The sequence below is a fragment of the Amyelois transitella genome, chromosome 12, assembly GCF_032362555.1.
Source record: "Amyelois transitella isolate CPQ chromosome 12, ilAmyTran1.1, whole genome shotgun sequence".
NCBI classification, from domain to species: Eukaryota; Metazoa; Arthropoda; class Insecta; order Lepidoptera; family Pyralidae; genus Amyelois; species Amyelois transitella.
The window spans coordinates 6,668,445-6,692,864 of record NC_083515.1 but is presented as its reverse complement, the minus strand read 5'-3'; the positions used below and the strand labels follow the sequence as shown (position 1 = coordinate 6,692,864).

General features: G+C 34.4%; 1 protein-coding gene across 4 annotated transcripts; it reads left to right on the top strand.

Annotated features, from left to right (window-relative positions):
• Positions 1-374: 374 nt before the first annotated feature.
• Positions 375-24,041, top strand: LOC106142682 (sodium-independent sulfate anion transporter). Of its 4 annotated transcripts, none has more exons than XM_060946996.1 (14): positions 375-537; positions 2,996-3,099; positions 14,476-14,687; positions 15,002-15,197; positions 16,207-16,346; positions 17,616-17,696; positions 17,884-18,047; positions 18,853-19,007; positions 19,458-19,619; positions 20,532-20,644; positions 20,942-21,115; positions 21,375-21,525; positions 21,960-22,133; positions 22,417-24,041. In XM_060946996.1, the coding sequence occupies exons 3-14, from the start codon at positions 14,487-14,489 to the stop codon at positions 22,611-22,613; spliced, it is 1,908 nt and encodes a 635-aa protein (XP_060802979.1). In that variant the 5' UTR covers positions 375-537; positions 2,996-3,099; positions 14,476-14,486; the 3' UTR covers positions 22,614-24,041. The 4 variants fall into 4 exon arrangements, with proteins under 4 accessions (XP_060802979.1, XP_013199998.1, XP_060802980.1 ...); XM_060946997.1 differs by lacking the exon at positions 375-537 and adding an exon at positions 1,994-2,165; XM_013344544.2 differs by lacking the exon at positions 2,996-3,099.
• Positions 24,042-24,420: the final 379 nt, after the last annotated feature.

The following is a 24,420-nucleotide window of genomic DNA, read 5'->3' as shown; positions in this document are numbered from 1 at the left end:
TTAGCGGTGACTGAAGGGCGTAGACCTAAGGCAAAAACTCCGAAGGAGGTAGCGGTATGACATCGACATGATTTGTATAGGTTGGTTAATTTCTGCAGTCATGTCAGGAAGTTTGCACAGTTTGACAACGTTATCAAGATAGATTACAAAAATATTGTGGCAAGTGGAACGCTGTGATCTGTACCTACCACTCCGGAGAAGAGGTGTAATTGATGTATGTTTATGTGTAACACGCAATAAGCACGGCTGCATACAAAATATTCTTCGCTTAATTTAAATTTCGTGCAAATGTCATTCCATCACTATCATGTCAAACAGCTGTCATATGTCATATTCGACAGGCGGCATGAAAAAACTGTCAGTGTCATTGTCAACTTCGTAGGTGGATGTTGTGTTGTGGGTTGGCGATTGTATTAAAAACCTCTTATTTAATTTTGAATTAGAAAATGCTCATCAAATCAATAAAATGTTTAATTTGATGGATTCCGTATAACATCGTTATAAGTTCTATTCATTTGAGACTCCAAATTTACAAAGGTAAGTTATATGTTTATTTATTGTTAAAAATTATTACGATCGTAACTCGTAACAGCTTTCATTAAATTCAATCGTAGCACATTACGTGACTAGAAATGAACCAGTCACATATAATTACATTTACTGCTATAAATTCAAATACTTACTTTGACAATAATACAACTTGTATATTTAACTTTTGGGTTATTTTAAACTTTGACATAAAAATAGTTTGAAAACTACTATGTAGGTCAGTGCTAGTGCACAACAATTTGGGTAGTTAAAATCTCAAGTTTCGGGTTGAGCAATTTCAAAGATACTTCCATACATAAGTAGGTACTTCTACAAACTTCACTACACTACAAAATAATAATAAATGGGAAACAGTATGTTGGCTCTTCAAGCTATATCTTAACTACAAAACTTTCTGAAACTTTATTCAAAAAAAATTATAACCACTAAGAGAGAGTATTTTAGACCTAGAAAAAATAACACTGTTTCTAGAGATATAGAAATATTATTTGTCGGTTATAAATTTGGTGTTTTAGATTAAACTAATCCGTGACTTTTACTTCAATAAAGATCTTCAAAATTATTTCAAAGTTTTATGAAATAGGTGCTGTTTGGTTTCTGATATGTTATGCTGATCTGATAACAAAGAAAAAACATGTATAGTGTATCAGCTGCTTCTCTTCTCATGCAGATTGTAAAAGTCAATCAAGATAAAGGTTAATAAACTTGGGAATCTTTTTGGCAGGAAACCTGTATATGATTCTCATTCATCACAAAATCATCCAACTGAATGTGTCCTTTCAGTCTTTTTGTGACTGTTCACTCTGTCTACCCCAAAAGGTATAAAAGGGTGACATGAAATTACATCATCAACTGCTTACCTTATAATAGTCGTCACCTTTTGTAGCTATTTTGAGGCTCAATAGAATAAAAAAAATATTGGCTCCTGTTACTTCACCAATTCACTTAACATTACTAAACTACCACTTAATTATAGTAGTCATGTGCATTATTTTTTTTTTAATATTTTAGGATAAAAAGGATTGCATGCGGCAGAAAAAAACATATATCATTCCATATGTGGTAGATGGAGCCAAAAATCTTGAAAAGACTAAAAAGCCATTTTCAGTTGAATAGCATAATGATTAAATTGATTTTTATAAAAAACTTTTACAATAGTGACATATACATAAGTCTGTCCTCCACGAGATAAATCTGAAATAAATCTTAATAACCCAAATTATTAAGTCATTGTTCAGGGTTTACTTAAGTACCTAACCTGCCATATATCAATGACTTAAAAATGGATGTGTAAAGAAAAATACTATCCAATGACTACCTATTCTCAAATTGCATTAAACAGTGGAAAACTGACCTTATACATTTCTGAATATGAATGTCATGTATAGAATTGTTATAAATACACTGTTAAAGTCCATTTGTCAAGCAGTAACTATAAAGCATAAAGTGCGCACGCGCCGATGCGGAGTCAGTGAGAAGCCGCCGGTGTTTTGCAAGTGTGTTTATGTCGCAAAATTAATAATTATGTATTGAATTTTTTGCTCGCATTTAATGCGATGCGAAATAAGTGCTGGCAGTCGCAAAAAGTTCCATTTCCTGATTTGATTTTTAATTTCGTAAGTAGCTCAAACTACTTTTGTTGTTTTGTATTTGAAAACAAAAATTGTGATATGTTCATATACGAATTTATATACGACATTATATAAGGATTTTATTTTATTATGGGGTATACGTATTTGGATATAAATTTTCTTAAACAACCAATTTTATCCCTGGATACACAATTTTCAGCTTGATGGCATTATAAAGATTTAAAATTCTTTCTTCGCCAGCCTATCACCGAAGCTTGCACAAGACGAATGTGCTTTATTTGTTTAGTCGCCATTTCAACAACTAACTTTCTTAAGTGCCGGAACCACACTGTAAACAATTGTCTTTCTTAATTTATACATACATACATTTAACTAAATAAAAATTTACATCGCGTGTAAGAGTAGGTACCAGTTTGATAACACTTTGGTTTCCCGATAGGTAATAGTAGGTATAGTCAATCAATTATTACGCAGATTAGCATATCAATGTTAATTAGTAAATACCATGAATTTGTACGTGTATTTCTAGAGATTAGTGCCTATACACCACCATTTGTCTATATTGTTGTTCTAGACTATTTATTCTTATTATGATATAGGTGCCCACATAAAGTTATGTTCCATTTTTTTATTTATTATTTCGCAAAATAAATAATTTATTTATATACAGATATCAGAAAAAAGGAACTACTAGCAAGATGTAACTCTTTCTCGGAGAGGTAGGCAAAGACGTACCTATGCATGTATATATATTTCTACTTACCACGATACCTATAATGGTTTTGCGTAAATTTTACTACTTGCTCTGATACTGCGATAGCACAAATTATTTTAAGTTTTTAAATTGCATGCAGGTATCCTCCAACAGAGCGAGGTGGAAATCATATGGGGAGGTGTGTGTTCAGCAGTAGCCGTCCTACGGCTGATATGATGATGACAATCATAGGATCAATCATAGGTGAAGGCCAGACCCATGATTTGATAAATTATTGTTGCATTTGATACAACAATCACGAGGAAGTTTATCTCAGCCATTATCTAGCCGGTCAATTTCAGTAGTTGCGATAGTTGGAAAGCGCATACAACCGGTGAATCCTACTTATTATAGAGCAACATACGAGTATTTTGAACTGAGTCAAAAGGATTTCCTTCTTTTCCACATTTTTTTGAAGCAAGAAGGAGTAACTTTCTGAATCAGTCTGCCAGTTGACTCCAAAATAACTAATGATTAGCAAAAAGCATTGAATTATATTTAATTTTGACTCTTCAAAATCACACTTCACGATTTGTAGCGGTTTTACCTAGCTTACAAATTTTACCTTTATAGTATGCATGACTCAAAATAAAATAACATACAGTTGGACAGTCAAACATAACGAAACTACGATTCCGTTTATGCCATTTTGTTTCCGAACCCTGATCACAAATTGATTATCTTTCAAAGTACTTTTAAAATATGATCTTGCTACCAAATCTTAAAAGTATAAGAAATGAGAAACAATCTTAGAATAAGTATAAGAAGTAATCATCAGATTACACCCCTTTGCTAGCGGCTGGTTTACGCCATAATAAGTAATCACTGCATTACTTCTTTGGCCAATTGTTTCTAAACTATATATTTATTGCTCTTAATATAAGAGTACACTTTAAGTACTCAATAGACAGTGTAAATGAAACGAATGTATCCATTGAGAGAACATCACGAAGTTAAATTGTTGACCGCAATTGTTCCTTTTGCTTTGTTTTGAATGTACCGGTGATAAAATCAAAAACTCACGTGTGTCCATGTTAAACCACATTGTATTTTATATCTTTAACAATGTCTAAATAATATACGTCGCACTGGGATTAGTAGCGATTACTCACTATATTTATTTAATTGCAAATAGGTATTTCAAGAAAAATTAAATTTTTACTCTATTAACAATCACTAAAGACTATAAGATGTTGCTTACAAAATTATGAATTTTGCTGTTGATAAAATCCAATGTAATGGTAATTAATATTCAAAGTGCCGTGTGGTTCCCGGCACCAATACAAAAACGAATAGGACCACTCCACCTCTTTCCCATGAATGTCGTAAAATGCGACTAAGGTATATATAGGCTGTAAGCCTATAACTCAGGATTATTTTTTAGGAGATGTGCTAACAACCTGTCACTATTTGAATCTCAATTATATCACTAAGCCAAATAGCTGAACGTGGGCTATCAGTCTTTTCAAGACTGTTGGCTCTGTCTACCCCACTAGTACCCCACATGTATGTAGGTACCTAATATACAAATTTCATTCGATTTATTTGCGATTCATTTCGTTTTCGTTATTGTAATAGAAAACAAGGATATAACGCAATGTCCTTTCCCAAAAACACGGAACCTATTACCGGGATTTTTTACAATTCCGTGGTTTATAAAATAACTAAATAACCTTCTACACGACTTTCGTCTTAACGAAAGTCGTTCAAAGCTAGATCACCCTTCACTGTCACCCTGGAGTCAGGTTTTATTATAATAATAAATATAATGAGCAAGTACTCTTGTATTACCTTACACGCTTTTGGTGGTATATCACACGTAAAATTAGGCACTAAAATTTCGTATTATAATGGTGTTTATTCATGTTTCATGTTTCACCTTTTGTGACGAAATATTTGAACCGATATCTACCGTGTTTGTTATGAATATAATCGAATGATACATATGTCTAAATGCAAATCAGATGCTTGATTATTGTGATAAACAACAATTACATTTATTAACTTTAATACAAACACGACTATTTTGCTTCCATTCTTATAAAAAGTAAGGGCATATTATCGAAAAATTCCTAAGGTTTTATCAAACTACACTTTGTTCAGAGATGTAAGTACATCAGCGCGTCGATCCTATTCCTGTTTTTAAATTTAAAGCATTCAGTACAGAATCCATTCATTTTGAAATCTATAGTGATTGCTGTATTATTTACTGTATTCATTGCTGTTGTAAAATCAATTCCACGATAAATCCTTAAATGTTTCCATAATGCCAAATAGAAAGATCTTCTCGAACACAGGTCGCAAAAATAACACTAGATATCTTTCTTTGAAAACTTTCATCACAACTGACAGCCTGCCTCCCACTTTTATTGTACTCTCGACTGGAGTGTCAGGCTTCCACGACATTCCAGTGTTTGCCGTCTGCCACGCGACACCATGCTCCCGTATCGGTTTACTCGAAGCCACATCCAATATCAATCCGTGTATGAAAAAATAAAAGTATTTGTTCTTATTCTCAGGATCGTGTGTGATATAAACATATTTCAGAGAGAGAAAATGTTATTTATTTTATAGCTTAACTGCGCCTTCGTCATTCTGGTGGTCTTTCGTCAAACCTGTGGTACAAACCCTGAGGAAAACATGGAGTTGCTTGTGGTCTAGGCATGTTTACCCCTAGTATTGTAAAGCAATTCCCTTCTCGCCGTTTAAAGGCAAACTTTCCCTTCTTGTAAGGTAACACGACCAGCTTGTATCATTGTTGCACATTCAGTTGCATAAATGTTCAAGAAACCTCACGATGTTTTCTCTCGCTAGAAGGAGTGTTCAAACGTTAGGTAATTTAAGAACATTATAGTAGTAGTAACTCAATTAATAATAAATAAATAATAAATATATACGGGACAAATTACACAGATTGAGTTAGCCTCGAAGTAAGTTCGAGACTTGTGTTACGAGATACTAACTCAACGATTCTATATTTTATAATAAATACTTATATAGATAAGCATCCAAGACCCAGGCCAATCAGAAAAAGTTCTTTTCTCATCATGCCCTGGCCGGGATTCGAACCCGGGACCCCCGGTGTCACAGACAAGCGTATTACCGCTGCGCCACAGAGGCCGTCAATTACCTCTCTAGTTTATTTTATGCCAAACTATTTTCAAAAATGTTTGCAATTACTACAGTGATAAAATAATAAAGAGAGAAACCAAATGAATATTTTCACATTATTTTTAGTGCGTAGAAAAATTCCCTGGACTACTGTTGAGTCGTAACTGGAAGCTACTCTTGTTATCTTATTTAGAAAGCTGGCAGCCTCCGTGACTTGAATAGGTATTATTCGTTTAATATTCCTAACAGAAGCGAACTGATTTTGTTTACTTAAAAGGTATTCCTCCACAATTCCGGTTTACGATCTCTAAGAGTATGAATACTTCACAATTTCATATGTAGGTATAGTTAGTTTAAGGGTAATGTACATGTACGAAAAAACTGAGATTTTTTTCGAGATCTTACAGACATATATTTTAACTGTTTTCACTGCTGTTTACAAGCTTAAAAACATTTTTAATTTAACACTAAAATAATGAAATAATTATATAAGCACTTGACCATGACTTATTTGCTGTGATTGCAGGGGTTTATAGGCATTTGACCCATTTGTCACCCTTCCCTATTATACATTCAGTCAGAAAAGTATCGGGAATGGATTATCTATTTATGGTTCCAAATTCAAATTTTTGTTTTTTTTGTTGTTGTTAGATTGGCACAACTGTTTTCCATTTTGACGCGGAGTTTGAGTTGCATCTGATGTTTACATTAAATACAGTGCTATTTTTAGTTATATCATATCTAGTGTGTATTGCTAATTTCATAATGGATAAAAACAACGAACAAAGAGTTTGTCTTAAATTTTGCATTGCCAATGGAATATCGTGTTCGGAGTCACTGAAAATGTTACAGAAGGCTTACGGTGAATCGACTTTATCAAAAACTCGTGCTTATGAGTGGTACAAAGCGTTCAAAAGCGGTCGAGATGTGATGGAAGATTTGCCTCGCTCTGGTAGGCCATCAACGTCTGCAACTGAAGTTAACATCGCAAAAGTGAAGGAAATAGTGACTGAAAATCCTCATTCAACTTTGAGAGAGATAGCCACCGAACTTTCTGTATCTCACGAGTCGATCCGTACCATTTTAACTAATAATTTGGGTATGAAACATGTTGCCGCTCGGCTAGTCCCAAAAGACCTGAATTTTTTTCAAAAACTCAATCGCATGAGAGTTGCTGAGGACATGCTAGAACGAGTCAATTCCGACCCAACATTCATGAAACGCATTGTTACTGGTGACGAGACGTGGGTTTACGAGTTTGACATGCAAACTAGTCAACAAGCTTCGGAGTGGCGCCTTCCAACTGAACCGAAACCGAAAAAACCACGCCAAAGTCGTTCAAAAGTCAAAGTCATGTTGACTGTTTTCTTTGACTATCGCGGTGTTGTGCACTCGCAATTCTTGCCGGAAAGTCAAACGGTAAATAAGGAATATTATTTGAGTGTTATGCGGCGTTTAAGAGAGCAAATCCGACGAAAAAGGCCAGATTTGTGGAAAGAAAATTCTTGGATTTTGCACCATGATAATGCACCTTCGCACAAGGCCATCATTGTGAACGAATTTTTAACCAAACACTCAACAAATACCATCGAGCAACCACCATATTCACCAGATATGGCTCCAGCCGACTTTTTTCTTTTTCCTAAACTCAAATTACCACTTCGTGGCACCCGTTTTCAATCGGTAGAAGACATAAAAGAGAATTCGCGGCGAGAACTGACCTCAATTCCGGAAACAGCGTTTAAAAAATGTTTTGATGATTGGATTATTCGTTGGCGTAAGTGTATCGTTTCTAAAGGAGCATATTTTGAAGGTGATAAAATAAATTTGGATGAATAACAAACAGTTTGTGTATTATTGATCTTTTCCCGCTACTTTCTTGACAGAGTAGTATATCACGCTATAAATAATATAAATTACTACTCGTATTATTTTATGTTAACAAAACTATTAAACTTTTTGGCCACATGCGCGTAAAAATGGTCAACTTTTGGATATTGTTTCTTATACGACCCTTAAACTCTGCTATATTTTGAGACTATGGAGCAAGCGTTGCGGAATTTCACGAAAAGCTATTCGTATTTATGACTTCTTTGTACTGTATTGTTTTTTCTATTGGCTTATTTATAGTTTCTTCTGCTATGATACTATTATATCTATTGGATCATTAAGCGGACTTGTTAATATCTATCAAATATTACCGAATTCTGATTGATCAGCATATTAAGAACTGCTGAATAGCACACTAGCAGCGCGCAAAGCGTCGTTTTGATATCTTGCAATCTGAAGAATTTATTGCTTGTGTTTCTTCGAAATAAAATGGGTTCGTTTAATCAACACTCGGGAATCGGGCCTTCGAAAAATTAATTTTGTTGTTCGACGTAGGGAGTCGCTGCTCTTAAGTCCCGATAGCGTTGACGAATCGCGTCCCGGACGGGTCCAATGGATGGCCGTACTACGTGCCAAGTCGCGCCGAGTGCCGGCTGATGAATCGGCGACTTGTAATCGTTGGACTAACACGGATCCCATAATTTGTTACGGGAACGTTCGAAAGGGTCGACCCCAGCAGATGTGCACCATCATCAGAAGAGCAATTTCATATTTTATGTCCCTGTAATTTTTCATACGCGTTCTTGTGTATAGGAGGCATGAGACCCGTTCGTAGGGCGTGGCAACTTTTAAATATGTATCTAACAGAACAAATGGCAAATTACTAAGCAGCCAAGATTACTGTATATTTAGCTTAAGAGCATTTAGATTATTTAAGAAGTTGTTTCTAAGAAAGGATTTCCCAAAATTTCGTACGAGGAACATAAAGAAACGATTTAATAAATATGTAGTTGAATTTCAGAAAATTTTCCTTAGTTTTCCAATTTCACATAAGTTCTAGTTACAAACTTTTAGAGAAAACTAAAGACCGCCGGGATTCTACTAGAGCTTCCTTTTAACATACACATACACATAATCACTTCTATATCCCTTGCGGGGTAGACGGAGCCAACAGTCTTAAAAAGACTGATAGGCCACGTTTAGCTGTTTGGCTTTATGATGGAATTGAGATTCAAATAGTGGCAGGTTGCTAGCCCATCGACTAAAAGAAGAATCCCAAGTTTATAAGCCTATCCCTACGATACGAGATGGAGTGGTCCAATTCTTTTTTATTGGTGCCGGGAACCACACAGCACTATCAAGTCTCTGATGCCATATTATATATTTGTTTCTTACATCCAGCGCACCATTTTCATCTCATTGACTCAGCTAGTTTATTGTGCTCCCATTCAAAGTATTAAGTAATGGATTTTAAAGGCCCTGAGAAGCCAAACAAAGAAGCAACAAAAGATGATTTGAAGTTATTTATGCCCATTCAACATGGAAAGTGCGAAAGCTATAGAAACATATTGTTTGTTGAAATGTTATCCTACATGGCAGTTAACCTGTTAAATGTCTCTATTAAATCTCGGGCATTGACATATAATGGGTTGTTTCGGAAGTTACAGGATAACACCTGTTCTCCCCTTCCGCGTCCCTTTCAATGGGGTCGGAAAAACGGTCTTGAGTATATTAATGAGTTGTTTGGTGCGTGACGCCTCTGAAACTTTAGGGTGTAATCTATTCGTGATCTTTTGGGCTCACTCATGTTGCTTTTATCTGTTAAATATATTCTGTAAGTATATCTTAGAAGGTATAATTGATATCTAAATCTAAAGAGAGACTCAAGGGTAAGGCTGCGAGGGATAGAAAACAACACGCTTACTTTCGAATAAATAAATCGTGAGATAGGTACTTAACTATTTGACTGAGATATAACACGCATTTTGACCTACTTCCCGCAAATAATCATAATCACTTATTCAAAGATTATCTGAAGATTATAATTGTAACTGATTATGACACATCGCAGTAATTCAGGGAGTAAGCTATCTTACTTTATCTAAGACATTATCAAGGCTACGAACGCGTTTATTTTGACTCATATTGATTATATTGTTATCGAATATTTCCTACGAACGATAACGTCGAATTTGTCAATATCAAGGTTACGAGATGGTGAACACGACCTATTAAAAAAAATATTATAAGCGGAACCAAATAAATTAAAAATTTTGTTACTAAATATTTTATTATTTAGTATCGTATTTTAGTATATAATTAATATTACGTTCTTTCAAACGAAATGCAGGGGACATTTCTATGGTTATGGATTTATACACAATCTTTCAAAACACACGTTTAATTGCAAAAAAGAAAAAAAATAAATATAACACTCAACTATTAAAATAGGTATTACATAGATTTTGTTTATATCGAAACTTAAAACTACTGGACCCGTGTTGATGAAATTTGACATACAAAACCTTTAAAAGTGACAAAGTAGCGTATTTTTATTTTTTTACTCCAACTAGAACAAAGCGTCACGAAATATCTAGTTGTCTCAAATTGATTAACATACTATAATAAAATTCTTATCAAAGGCTTTACACTCGCTAAATCCCGTTATGCATATAAATATTACTGGCTTTTTTGGAATGTGAAAAGTTTACAGCCTGTTTCTCAAACGCCTATATAATTTGCATTAATAATATTTATTTTATACACATACCACTACTAAAGTTTTACTTAAATATATATTTAAAAGGTAAATGGTACAATATATTGTACTTTACAAATATTACAATTATATTGTTACCATAAAGAATAAATATATATATATATTTTAACTTAATAGTAAATAATTATTTCAGTCATTTAAGGTATCACATTGTTTTCATACGATTTTCAGAATACGAAGATTTTAAGTGTTAATGTTTTAAAGTAAGTTTATGTGATGAAACGTGGATAATGTAATAGACCTCATGTAACATTATATTTTCTAATTACTTACAACAACAACGTAATGCTGCATCACAACTGACTTGTTCATTGATAGTTTGCAATGGGTATTGCTATACTAAACACGTTGAAACGTTGCTCGCTTTGTCCGACAACGTGAGATAAGCCTGTTTTGCAGTCGGTATCTAAATTGGACTATAATTCACCGTACGTTACAAGTTCCTTTTCAATTCAAAATTTTCATATCATTATCCTTAATCACAGAATAATTAACACTAACTCAACTTGGAATTCGGATTAGTTTGTAATAAAATTGCCTATCAAAATTAAGGGAATAGGTAGTAATTTGGCTTCAGCATCTGCATCTCTGTTAACATGTATAAGAATCTGAAAAATATATATTTTACTAGAGAACAATAGCGGCTCCGCTCGCGTTAAATGAAATTGCCCGTTATTTTTCGTTCCCGCTGGAATTTCGAGAAATTATATACCCCTATTGCACCTAAGGAACTTATATGACAAATTTCGAGTACTAACCTCAGCTTTTTGGGCTGTGTTTGTTTCGTTTATATATTTAGATAAATTATAGACAAGTATGCACTTATTAAAACATCGCAGTAACGACAGGTCACCCCTATGTGAACGTAACTCGGATTATCATTTTTGGGTTACGTCTTGGTGACACATTCGTCAGGTCGACGTTGACGGATCGCCTTGCCCCGCTCAGGGTAACCAGGTGTGCTGTATTCTTGGACTATTATTAGAATTTTTCTACTTTTGATCCTATATAAGTTGGTCTATTCAAGCGACGAAATTTTATCTATCTTCACGAACGACTGGTTTAATTTTATCGGATGAAGAGAAGTATATAAAATTTTACTTTCATATGTTTCGGAATTTCAAGGTATTCAGAGACCAAAAGTTGTATTTTCAAATAAAAAAATGCCCTGATAATCATCAGTCATTGACTTGATAAAATGTTGTTGAACTATATATGCTCGAGTATATTCCCTTCTACATAAATCGTTGTTCTGGCCACCCTGTCGCCGACGCATGTCGTCGGATTGATCGCAGAATTACGTGCCTACCACCGTCCCGAAATGATAGATAGCCATTCTGGGATAGGGGAATTACTGCTGAATCCAAAATCGGCGTTTACTAGGCGACAGTTGATTGTAATGACGCAACGATACTATGCCAATGCTCTATTCATCTGTAATTTATATAGTTTATTGCCATATTGGCTGGTAATACGTGATTAAACATACATTATTTAGAATTGAATCACCTAAGTGTGTAATATATTAATTCCGTGCTTCAGAAGACAGATTCATTAAGCCGGTGTTACCGGTGGTCATCTAGTGGTTTAATTGCCGAACTTAACCATGTTGTCCATGCAAATTTAGTCGAAGTAGGTACCTACTAGAATTTTTTTATCTACGTTAATACTCAACCGAGCAATCCAATTTAATTTTTTGACGAAGGATTCACAAAATATCACACTCTGACGTTACAGAATTTTAGTTTCCACCTCTTTGTTGTCACGATCTAAGCCACGCTACGTGATACTGTCATCTTCTATTAAGGTGGTACGAGGGAAAATAAGAAATCTGTCAAAAAAGTTACTCTAGAGATTTCCCGCGCAAATATGAAAAAAAAAATGCGATGTACGCAGCGGTGTTGAATAGCGGTATTCAGGGTCTCACATGAAAATTAGGTGTGTTGTTTCATATCATAACAGAAATGAAATCTAATAATATATTAAACCTCAAAAAATGTTTAAATAATGAACTCTATTTTGTTAATTTTATCAAACTGAAATTGTTGGTTGTTTGGCAAACGCATGATTCACTGATTTATTTGTACATACTTCTTAACCCAATTTTTGCCATGGTTTCTGGTCCTTTGATTTTATTGTGATAATTTATTATACGTATTTCTAAAGGGTTCCGTTTGAAAACTGATGGAATAGGTACTTGGTATACTTACTCTTGCCTACCTAGTGTAGGAAATGAAATCTCAAGGTAAACTACTATCATTCATACAAATTTATTTTATATTATTAAAACTTTATAAAATATTCGATTGTGTTGTGGCTTCTATTATAATATTTTTTTCCAATCCTCTGGTGACTTTCATAAAAAAAAGGAATTACATGAAAGAGGCTAACCTCTTAACTGATTTTCATGTAATTCGAATAAGCGAAAAAGACAGATAGACTTTCGCATTTATAATATTAGTTAGCAAGGGTTTAGTACAGTAGGTAATTAGGGTTAGCATGTAGGCATTCCTGATTATTGAAAACTATTATGTTTTTTTATTGTCCACGAGTACGGTTATTACCGTAAAACGTAAATTTATCTCGAATTCCAAGGTTTCTTACAAATGTATATGTAACCAAGGCTAGGCGTTATGCATGACATCGTGTAAAATGATTCTGCTAATTTACGAATGACATTACAAAGGTATACTTTATATTATTATTTTTATTACGTTTATAAATCATAGATACCTAATCAAAAGATTAATGAGATAGATTGATACTTATGGATTGTAAACAAGCAGATGAAGATGATTTATGTATATTCATGTATAGCATAGTAGCACACGCACAAACTATACCTATAATCACTACCTTAAACTCGCAAAGTTTATACAATAGTTCTAAACTTAATAACTTCTTAGATACCCTTTTATGTACAAGCCAGAATGGAATCCTTGCCCAAATTTCAGCGAGTAATTGCTTAGACCCACCTGTTTAAGGCAACAAAGCCCCGACCGGCATTGTTCAACGGTTTTATCAGGCCGATGTTACATCACGTCGCAAATTAACACGGGGAACCACCAGTATTGTCAGGAACATGGCCAAACGTCCGTGTCCGAACAGCCCACCTTAATAGCTAATTTTCCCGCAATAGTTCTCCGTGAGAGGTGAATTGACAGTAATTGATTTGTTTCCCCCGCCTCCCTCTCAACGAGTCATTACCCACGGACTCAACTTCGTTGTATTTCCACTTCTTCCACTTCCTTCGGGATATTCGGCATAATTGAATTTTGTTCATAGCAACTTTACTAGTTTCCCCTGCGGACAAACCATTGCCCTCACAAAATATCAAAAGTCATCAATTCCTATTCATAATCAACTTTTTATACTCAAACCGTAATCCAATTAAGTTAATGCTCGGATTTCCTGCTTTCCGTGGCTAACGAACCCTTTCAGTGGCTTCAACAAAAGCTTAATAGTGTTCTCAATATTTATACGTATAATTTGAATTCCTAACAATAAAACAAGATCCATCGATTATTGTGTTGTGACCCTTTTCTGTTTTGGGCTTATGGCCTTTGTTTTTCCCGGTCTTGTTTAGAAACGGGCGTTTATTAGGAAATGGAAGTGTACGGCGGTAGCACAAAGGGTCTTAAATTAAATCAAGTGACCCGATATTCTCTATGGGAATGCTTTGTAGGCTTCGCGAAGGTAGAGTACGTTTTAGTAGACGCCTCCCTATTTTATCTGGTCCTGGATTCTATATAAATCCGTAATAGATTTATCGACTATTGCTTTACTCTAGATGTAATATAATCTGTAAAATGGTTGTTATGTATTTGTGTTATCAAATTTGTAATATATATTTTTCACAGATACCTGAAACATGTCGTCGCCCTCGAAACATCGTTACAAGAGGCAGTCCTGGTGCAGAAGGTTTATGTACAAAAGATTGCCCATCACAAAATGGTTACCAGAGTATAATTCAGAGAAGGCACTCGCTGATGTAATAGCTGGAATCACTGTGGGTCTGACAGTTATACCACAAGCATTGGCATACGCGACTTTAGCTGGTTTAGATCCACAGGTAACTTTTAAATCATCATACTCCAACTTCTTACCCTCATTATCATCCTATCCGTGTTACATCCCTAACTATGTTGCCTCAGAGCCCAGGGTAACCTATCACAGGTATTCCAAGAATTGGAATAGAAAGACGACCGACCACTTGCTACGGTTTCTGCATAGATCTTTAACTTCACCCACATCCTTCACTCTCTTCATGCAAACTCTTCCAGAGAAGTATACAATAAGCTCTTTAGCTAATCTTTCACTAGGTCGACCCCTATTTTGTCAAGGTACATTAAGTTATATTAAAAAGTGTTATTTTTCTTGTTACAGGACGGTCTCTATTCCTCTTTCATTGGCTGTTTTATTTACATTATATTCGGCTCGTGTAAGGACATTACCCTCGGACCCACGGCATTGCTGGCACTAATGACGTACCAACAGATACAAGGAAGGAATTCAGACTACGCTATATTGCTATGTTTTCTTACTGGCGTAGTTCAACTGGTCATGGGACTGTTACATTTAGGTAAGGAAATTGCCAATTTCGATTAAATTGTGACAACACGAGACTCTTTTGTAATAAACTTCTGGAGCGATCGGACTGATATTTGGTATGCAAATAGACAAAATGCGATAAAAGGGGATAAAAAATTATAAGAAAAACAAACGTTTCGCCTAGAGCGGAGCTGCGGGAAGCAAATAGTTTACGTATAAGAATAAAATACTGACAGAAGATATGTATAGTTACGCAGTTAAAATCCTTAGTAGTTATGTAGTTTCACTTTCCATTAATTGGCTTTATCCTTTTTTTTAGTGGATACAACGCATTATAGCAGAAAATTAATTGAATTATTTCAACGTATTTTTGTCTGTATTGCACACACACACATACAAATCACGTCTAGATTCTATACTCTCTACGGGAAAGACAGAACCAATGGCCATAAGTCTCAATGGTCACATGTTAGCTACATGATCGTTTAGTTTTTTATAAGTATTAAATATTTAATATGTAGCATGTATTATTTAATATATGTACCTCACATAAATTTAATATAATTATTCAGATAGGTTCAGTAGTTAAATTGTGAAAAGATAACAAACAAACTCACTCTCGCATTTATATATTATTATAGATGGATAGTATGGATTACCAATATGAATTATTACCTCCTCGTCCAATCTGCTAAACCAAATACGAGTATAATTTTACCATATGAAACTTTCTTAAACACAATCTGTCAATCAGGATAGCTGAGATGGAGAGAAAGTGCCATCAGCAAAAAAGTGCGATTCCTGTAGCATTTTAATCTTGCAAATATTTTTCACTATTCTTTTTCCCGTTAAACATAGGTATGCGTATAAAAGCCAGCTGCTTAAAAACATCTCATTTGTCTGCTCTAAATAAATTTATTTTATTAATAAACAAACCTAACCAATGAAAAATTTTATTATGTCCCTCCTTTTATTTTATTGTATATTTGTAAATGACTCACGGTTGTTAAATGTATACTAATTAGTTTATATTTTATCAGGTGTTCTAATAGATTTCATATCTGTCCCTGTGACCGTGGGATTTACGTCAGCAACGTCTGTGATCATAGCTGTGTCTCAGCTGAAAGGCTTGTTGGGATTGCAGTTCAAGTCTGGAGGATTTATAGACACTCTAAAAAAGGTACGCATCCATTGTAATTTAGGTTAATATAGCAAATAGTACAAAAAGCATATGTACAACAAACACGCAAGCAAATTACTGCACGCTAGTGCTGTGGCGAGATGTAATTTCAAGGACTTTGAAGATCGTTTGGTCCACCTGTATGCTATATTGGTTTCTTTCAATAACGTGTTTTTGAATTTTTGAATGAAAAGGCTTAATATCTATATTCAGTCCAAATTCTAGTCTAATTTTATCACTTTTTGAGAGTAAGAAAAATTAGGTTTTGGTCGTAAATCCTCAAAAAAAAATTAATTACTGTCCTAAAAGATTAATTTTAAAGTAAGTATGTAGATATCACAATTCACATGATTTACTCATCCAAACTGAAGATTCCGATTTAAACACTACCGCATATTGGTTTGAAAGAATAAAATTTACAATTCAACCCGTTTGTTTTCTTTTTGTTTGATTGCATCGTCCCGATTTTACCCATTATATCGTGCCACGAATAAAAAATCGTCGTGCAATTCATTAAAATGCTTGGAAATAATAAGCGATTTGCAAAAGCCGCGCTGTTTAATTCCAAAAGGCCGAGCAATCGGCTTAACTTTACAATATACAGGAATTACTGCCATCGGAACTGGATCTTGCGTGCACGGTTGTGTGCCGGCCAAGTTCAGAAATAAAATGACCTTGTTAATGCCATTAAGCATATTATACTATTAAAACTGCTATTCATCGACTAGCAAATTGTTTCTTATTCGACAAGGTTTGACTGGTAGAGAATGCCTTATGGAATTAATCCACCTATTGAACATTTTAAGTGCATAAAGTTTAAATAAATAACACAGTTGTACAGATACCACTTTAAACTTACATAAAACAGATACTATCGGAAAACATAATGCGTCAGTTGAAAATATATTTATATAAGTAGTAGTATTTGCTGTGAAATTATTTTTATTCATTATTCGTTTGTCCATGTGTAGCAAGTATTACTTTAAATATATCTACTATTTATAGAGCTAATTAAGAAGCAATAATGGGAATGACGAACGTAAACATAAACAAGAATGGCTGAAAACAAGAATAACATAAATAACCATAAACCATCAACAACAGTCAGTTGCAACATAAGAAAATACTTTATTGTTCAGTAGAATGTGAAGAGCACATTAAAAATATGAAACATTACAAAGGATTATCATAATTACGGACTTGGCTCTTCTTTTCTCTTGGGCGGCTTAATATGGGGATTACTGTAATCCTAATGTATGTCGATTGCAGGTAATAACCAACATGCCAAACGCAAGATTCGCTGATAGTACACTGGGAGTGTCGTGTATTGCTATTCTTCTGTTAATGCGGGTAAGGATAAAAATATTTAATAATAATAATTATTAGTAAGTTATATATCTAATCAACCAATATATTTTTACACGGAAATAATATAAAGAAACTTTATGAAATAATGCAAATATGATCCTCAGTAGTCAAATTGCTAAGTAGAAGCAATAACTTTATGACACATTTAAGGATTTATTACAATTTCCAGAAAATGAAAGATCTGAACCTGCCGCCAAGTCAAAAGGGTCTGAAGAAAGCGCTCTGGTTGTTATCCACGTCCAGAAACGCAATTGTAGTCGTATCATGTTCGTTGATAGCTTTCCTAATGGAGGCGCATTCAGAGTCGCCTTTCAAACTCACGGGAACTGTGAAGTGAGTATACTTAACTGTATTATTAAGTTAAACTAAGAAATCTATATATGTAAATCTACATCTCAATTCCATCATAAAGCCATATAAGTACATCTGAACGTAGGTGGTGGTAGGTTGTAGGTTTTGTAAACTCTTGCGGAGGAAGCTGCGGGCAAAAGCTAGTATAGAAGCAAACCATAAAGTCCTTTTACGACAGTAATACTACCAAAAATGTGGGTTTTAAAATGTTGACCAAAACATAATTGCAGCTTCAATAAACATATTTACGAATAATTGCGTTGTTTTCGTTACTTTGTTTCGTTTGTGAGAGCCATTTTGCATTGTGAAGTATGAAACATCCTCTATAATACAGACATACATAAAACCACACCTCATACTTTATTATTTAATACTTTATTTATTTTTCATTAGTATTATGATACAACTGCTCAGACTTCTCATTTAAAACTTGTTTGACAAATCTATTTTAATTTTTGCCTGTTTTTGTACTCACAGTGTAAAAAGAAACGACTAAATTCATTGAAGAAGATTCAATTAAATTATCAAGATACCAAGATTCTGTCCTCAACTAGATGCCCACAAAATCCTGTCAATCTCTTTTTCTATTTCTTCTACATTTCCCAAGGAAAATACATTATTAATTTCAGCGTCGTATAAAATAGACACACCTTTGCTATCAATTACAGGGTAGCCAACAGCCAACAGTCTCGCAAAGACTGAAAGGCCACGTTCAGCTGTATGGCTGCAACTGCAGTCACACTAAGATTATGATATATTTTTTTTTAATTTACACCCTTTATTTCAGAGAGGGTCTCCCGTCATGGAACGTGCCACCATTTACTACCAGTTATGGAGGCAGAGATGTATCTTTCATTGAGATGTGTTCGGACCTCGGATCGTCCATAGTATTAGTGCCAGTTATAGGAGTCTTAGGAAATGTCGCCATAGCTAAAGCTTTTGGTAATTGTTTTATAACTTTATCGATTGTTTATGCAATGATTCTATAATAGACAAAATTCTATAAAATAATCTTATATATAAAATTCTCGTGTCACAATGTTTGTCTCCGTACTCCTCCGAAACGGCTTTACCGATTTTAAACCAAATTTTGCTTGCATGTTCAGTAGGTTTGAGAATCAGCTAACATTTATTTTTCATACCCCTAAGTGTTAAGGGTTGTCCACCCTTAACATTTTTTTTAACTAGAAATTATTTATATGGCAAAACAACGTTTGCCGGGACAGCTAGGAATATTTAATAATGCTTAAGGAGTAGTATAATAAACGCTAATAATGCATTCAACATAATGCATTCTTTTTTTTCTCATAAGATTATATTAGAGTTAGTTAGAGTTCAATTTCTCTTATATCAGCTTTTTTCTTATGTTAATTTATTTTCATTTCTTTCCAGCCAGCGGTGAATCAGTGGACGCAACGCAAGAACTACTAACCCTGTCGATGGCCAACATATTTGGGTCGTTTGTGGGCGCTATGCCCATAACCGGCTCGTTTTCCCGAAGCGCTGTCAACCACGCCAGCGGTGTTGCCACGCAGTTTGGTAGTTTATATACTGGTAAGTAGTTTATATAAAAATTCCTAATTTTGAGTTATAATCCAGTTCCCAATTTTATTAATTTGATCAAACCGAATAATGTGAGCTAAAAGAAAGAAGTATGCATTGAGCAAGTGATAAGATATAGTTTCTGCCTATCCCTCCGGGAAAGAATTACCTTCACAATATCAAAATCGCGATAAGCCTGAAAGGGCCGGGCCGTGTAGTTCCCAGCACTTTAAAATAGGATCACTCCATGTCTCTATGGTGGAATACATATGAGGCGACTAAGGTAATAAAGTTACATGACAAAATTCATTGAAAGTAAACTGGTTATATTCATGTTATAGCAATGTCACTCGTAATAAAAGTAATTAGATATGTAGGAAGTACTTGTCTCTTATCTTCAAGAGTCATTGTACGGTTATATTTCCATTAATTAAAAACTAGTAAAGATATAAATAATTGCGTTGTTATTTTTTTATTCAGATCACCTATTTGTTTAAAAAGGCTTGCTGCTTGCCTGACCCAACTCAGAAAGAAGTAGAGTGGTTGTTGTTGTAGTTTTGTGCCAGTGAATAATCGACTGAAGATTTTATATATATCTTTTTTTAATATATCTATAGTATATTAGTACACAGATATACTCACACTATTAAGTTTAACGCACCCAGACTATTATAAGTCTAGTCTAAGTAAGTTTATTCACTATGAAGCGACTCCCATCTGATCTCCGTAGTACTTGCAAGGGATAACCCGTAATGGATCATGATCCATAAATTCTGCAATGGGGATGAATTTGCCTATTCTTTTAGTCGCCTTTTATGTCATCAATTCGAAAAAGATTAAATGGTTCTAAACTATCGGAAACCACATGACCGTTGGCATGTATAAATTAAAATTGACGTGTTAAAAGTAGAATTTAATTTTCAGGTATTTTGGTGATATTGGCCCTGAGTCTGCTGACGCCATACTTCTATTACATACCAAAAGCATCATTGGCTGCAGTGGTGATTTGTGCTGTGATATTTATGATAGAATATGAGGTGAGTGACAACTTAATCTTGTTACAACTTTTACGTACTTCAACGACTCTCATTTCCGTCATTAAGCCATATAGGTGAATGGGACTTTCAAAATTAGGGCATAAATTAAAGGTATAGTGTAAAGGTTGTAGGCTTAGAGCGTGTAGTTAGTATTTTTACATGAAAATTTTGTTGGTGAAACATTTATTTAGGATTGCTTCCATGTTCGTATGAACTTCCGTAATTCCGACCGTTTGTTAAATAGTAAAGCCATATTACCGTTTCATAATTGTTGATAGTGTTTTTTTATAATGTCAGGTAGTAAAACCGATGTGGCGGTCTCGTCGCGCGGACCTGGTGCCCGCGTTCGCCACGTTCGCCATATGCCTGGTGGTCGGCGTGGAGCTGGGCATACTGGCCGGAGTAGCGGTTAACGTCGTATTGCTACTGTATCCGAGCGCCAGGCCGCAGTTGGAAGCAGAGATCATTACGGTAACAGAACATTTAAAAATATATGAATTAATATATAAGAATTAATCGTGTGCTTCCCCAACTATTAGAAAAAGGAATTAGACAAATTCACTCAAATTTTTAAGCAAACTGGGTTTACATCATACAATTTGACTGTGACAAGAACTCAAGGTTTACTAACGCCATCTGTAATAAAAAAGTTTTAACGACAAGATGGCGCAGCAGTACAACCAAATCAAAAAAGCTTAATATTGCTTAACTTTCAATGTTTCAATTTCAGAACCCGTCCGGTTTCAGCTACCTACTAGTGACGGTCGGCAACAGCTTGTACTTCCCCGGCGTCGAGTACATCCGACAGTACGTGGAGAGAGCCGCCAAGAAACAAGGCGGCTGCAGCATGCCCGTTGTCATCGACTGTAGATACGTTCTAGGTAAGATCCCTTAACATTCAGTTCCCGTACGAATTTCGAAAAATCCTTTCTAAGTGCATCCTTAGATCACATAAGGAAACTACATATCAAATCTCTAAACTCATCGGTTTGGGTTCTGAATCGATCAGAGTCTTCTTTTTATTAAAGACTAGTATTTGAATACGCCCCCCGCGGCTCTGTCCACGTGTAACGCGAAATCCCGCAAATTTTCGTTCTTGTGGTAATTTCGTAAATCATCTCTAAGTGCATCCCAAGACAACATAAGGAACCTTAATGCCGAATTTTCAATTGCGAAATAGAGAGGACTTGTATTCCGATGCAGAAGGCTCAAGAAGGCGGTACTAACCGGGGCCGCAAATCCAGAACATCAGAAAAACATTACCACTTTAAAAAAGACACAAAAATTTTATTAATTTAGAAATCTTTTATTCCAGGTGCCGACTTCACAGCAGCTAAGGGTCTCTGCGCACTATCGAATTCGCTGTCATCTCGCGGGCAGCCCTTAGTTTTGTTGTCGCCTCGAGCCAGCGTAGCTTCGGTGTTCAGCGGCGCGGGTTCCAGTGTAGTATTAGTTTTGACACCTAATGACCTGGATTCTACTTTGCAAGGTGAGTCTTATTTGCCTGATTTCATTTTTTATATGAGGTTCTTTTGTCATTGCAATATTTTAATTCATCTCCACTTTTCTTTGACATGATTGTTACAAACTGGATTCCAGGCCCCTTATTATTCCCCTTATAGAAACCTCAGTCAAAAGCGCTTATATTTAATCTATTTATTTAGTATTGTAGCTTTATTTGATCGGTCAAATTACTAACTGACAAAAATCAAGTCCATTTAGCCAGAATCAGATGGGGACACCAAAATAAATAATATTGACATTTTTTCCAGATCTAACCGGTCAGATTCCAATGATCAGTACAAATGAGAGGCGCGCCACTCCGCCACCAAACTACGATTCCGTTCGCCAACACGACGACGAAATAACTGAAGTAATCGTGTCCAAAGACCACAACAACGTACCCTTACTGCAGAGGAACGGCAATGGAGCCTCGAAATCTTACGAATCTGAGGTCAATGACACGTGACGTATTTTTATATCTACCTTTTAGTGTAGAGTAGATTTACTTTTAGTGTTTAGATGACGACAATATTTAATTTGAACTGGACTCAATTCAAAAACAAACATGGACTGCATTAAAAAAATCAGTAAAAACTAAGAAATCATTTGTGTAAATCTCGCAATGTGCAACTTGATCCAGTAAGAAAGTCTGTATACACTAACTGTATTATGTAGTTCAAGGAAATCTTTAGAACCGTTTAACAACTACATTTCTACTGACACTTCAAATATTCAGTCCAGCTAAAAATTCAAGTCAATGCCATTAGAAGTTATGGAGCAGTTTTACCAAAAGTAAGTTTTATTACTGAATTAGATGCTAGTATTAAGTACTTTTTATTATTAAGATAAATGCAATTTTAAGTTTAGTTAAGGTATTTTTAAAGACGAAAACTGTAAGTTCGAAGTTTTACACACGTTTTGTTTATTGCATTATAATGCATTGCAGCATCATAAAAAATCATGAATTGATTTGATTGTTTAAGTATTTTGTGTGGTGTGATTTTCCTACAAATTGTTTGCAAAGTTATTAAATACATGTAATCAAAAACTTACCAATTTTTTATCACCAATATTGAACTTCACAGTGAAAAATTTGGCAAAGCTTTTGACGAAACATTATGTCAATCTAAGGGATCCCCTAGATATAAACAAACAGATACACCTACAAAACAGTTTCAATGTTCGAATTTTGTAGCAAAGATCCATCTCAGTTACATATTGTATTATTGTCTAGTACTTAACTATTCTATATTCTTTTATATCACGCCAGAGAATGTGTAATTTTTCATTCATCTGTTGGTTTTTCATTTTTCTGTATTAAAGGAAGTTGAAGTTTGAACTACGTTCTTACTTAATTTGTACCTAAGCATATCTTTGATAGCAACAAAACTTAACTTATTAAGTTTTCTAAGTAATTCGTTTTACAAATATATGATAATAATGAATGTTTAATGAAATTAATTTTGTGTATTTACTACATTTTATTGGAAAATCATACTTAGGTCTGTCTTATGATTATGTTTTGTCTCTCTCACACTTTTGAGATAAAAGGAGTTTATAAGTTTCTTCTTTAAACTAAGAGATGATTTTATTATTAATTGATTAATAATGGCTATTGCCATTGCCATATGAAATATGTATTAAATACTTTACTCTCATATATGTAGTTAAATAACTACGAGTATTCTCTCTGCTGTATTTTCTCTCTCACCAAGGTTTTGGAGTCTCAACGATAATTTTATTTAGTCTATAAATATTTTTATGCTTATAACATTTATCCTTTTTATTTATTTATTAAAACCTGCTATAATGTGGAATTAAATTTCAAATCTGATGTTTACAGTTATAAGTTTTACAATGAAATTGTAATTTCCATTGAATTGCTAAGAATAAATTGCACCATTTTGAACATTGACTTGAATTATATTATTTACCGACTTTTAACATCTAGCTGCCACCAGTGACAACCTCATAGCTCTAACATAAAATTTTTTTCAAAACCGCAAATTTTTCAGCACCTGTTCTTTTCGTTTTCTGACGTTGGTCAAAAATTCCTTACGACATTGATTTCCCCAATATAATAACCAATTACTTATGTCGTTCAAAGTGTGTATTCACCATCGTTAACGAAAATAAAATAATAGAAGTTAATTAAAATACTCCTAGCTACCTAGGCTCACTACTAATATGGCAATAACATGTGATTATCAGTTTAAAATAATACAGTTCGCAGAATATACATACATACATACATATCATCACGTCTATATCCC

Bases quoted from the DNA above. Each gene is read 5' to 3' on its own strand.
- LOC106142682 (XM_013344544.2), top strand. From the start codon at position 14,487: ATGTCGTCGCCCTCGAAACATCGTTACAAGAGGCAGTCCTGGTGCAGA. The intron at 20,645-20,941 runs GTGAGTGACAAC...TTATAATGTCAG, and splicing joins TATTTATGATAGAATATGAG to GTAGTAAAACCGATGTGGCG. The intron at 21,116-21,374 runs GTAACAGAACAT...TTTCAATTTCAG, and splicing joins TGGAAGCAGAGATCATTACG to AACCCGTCCGGTTTCAGCTA.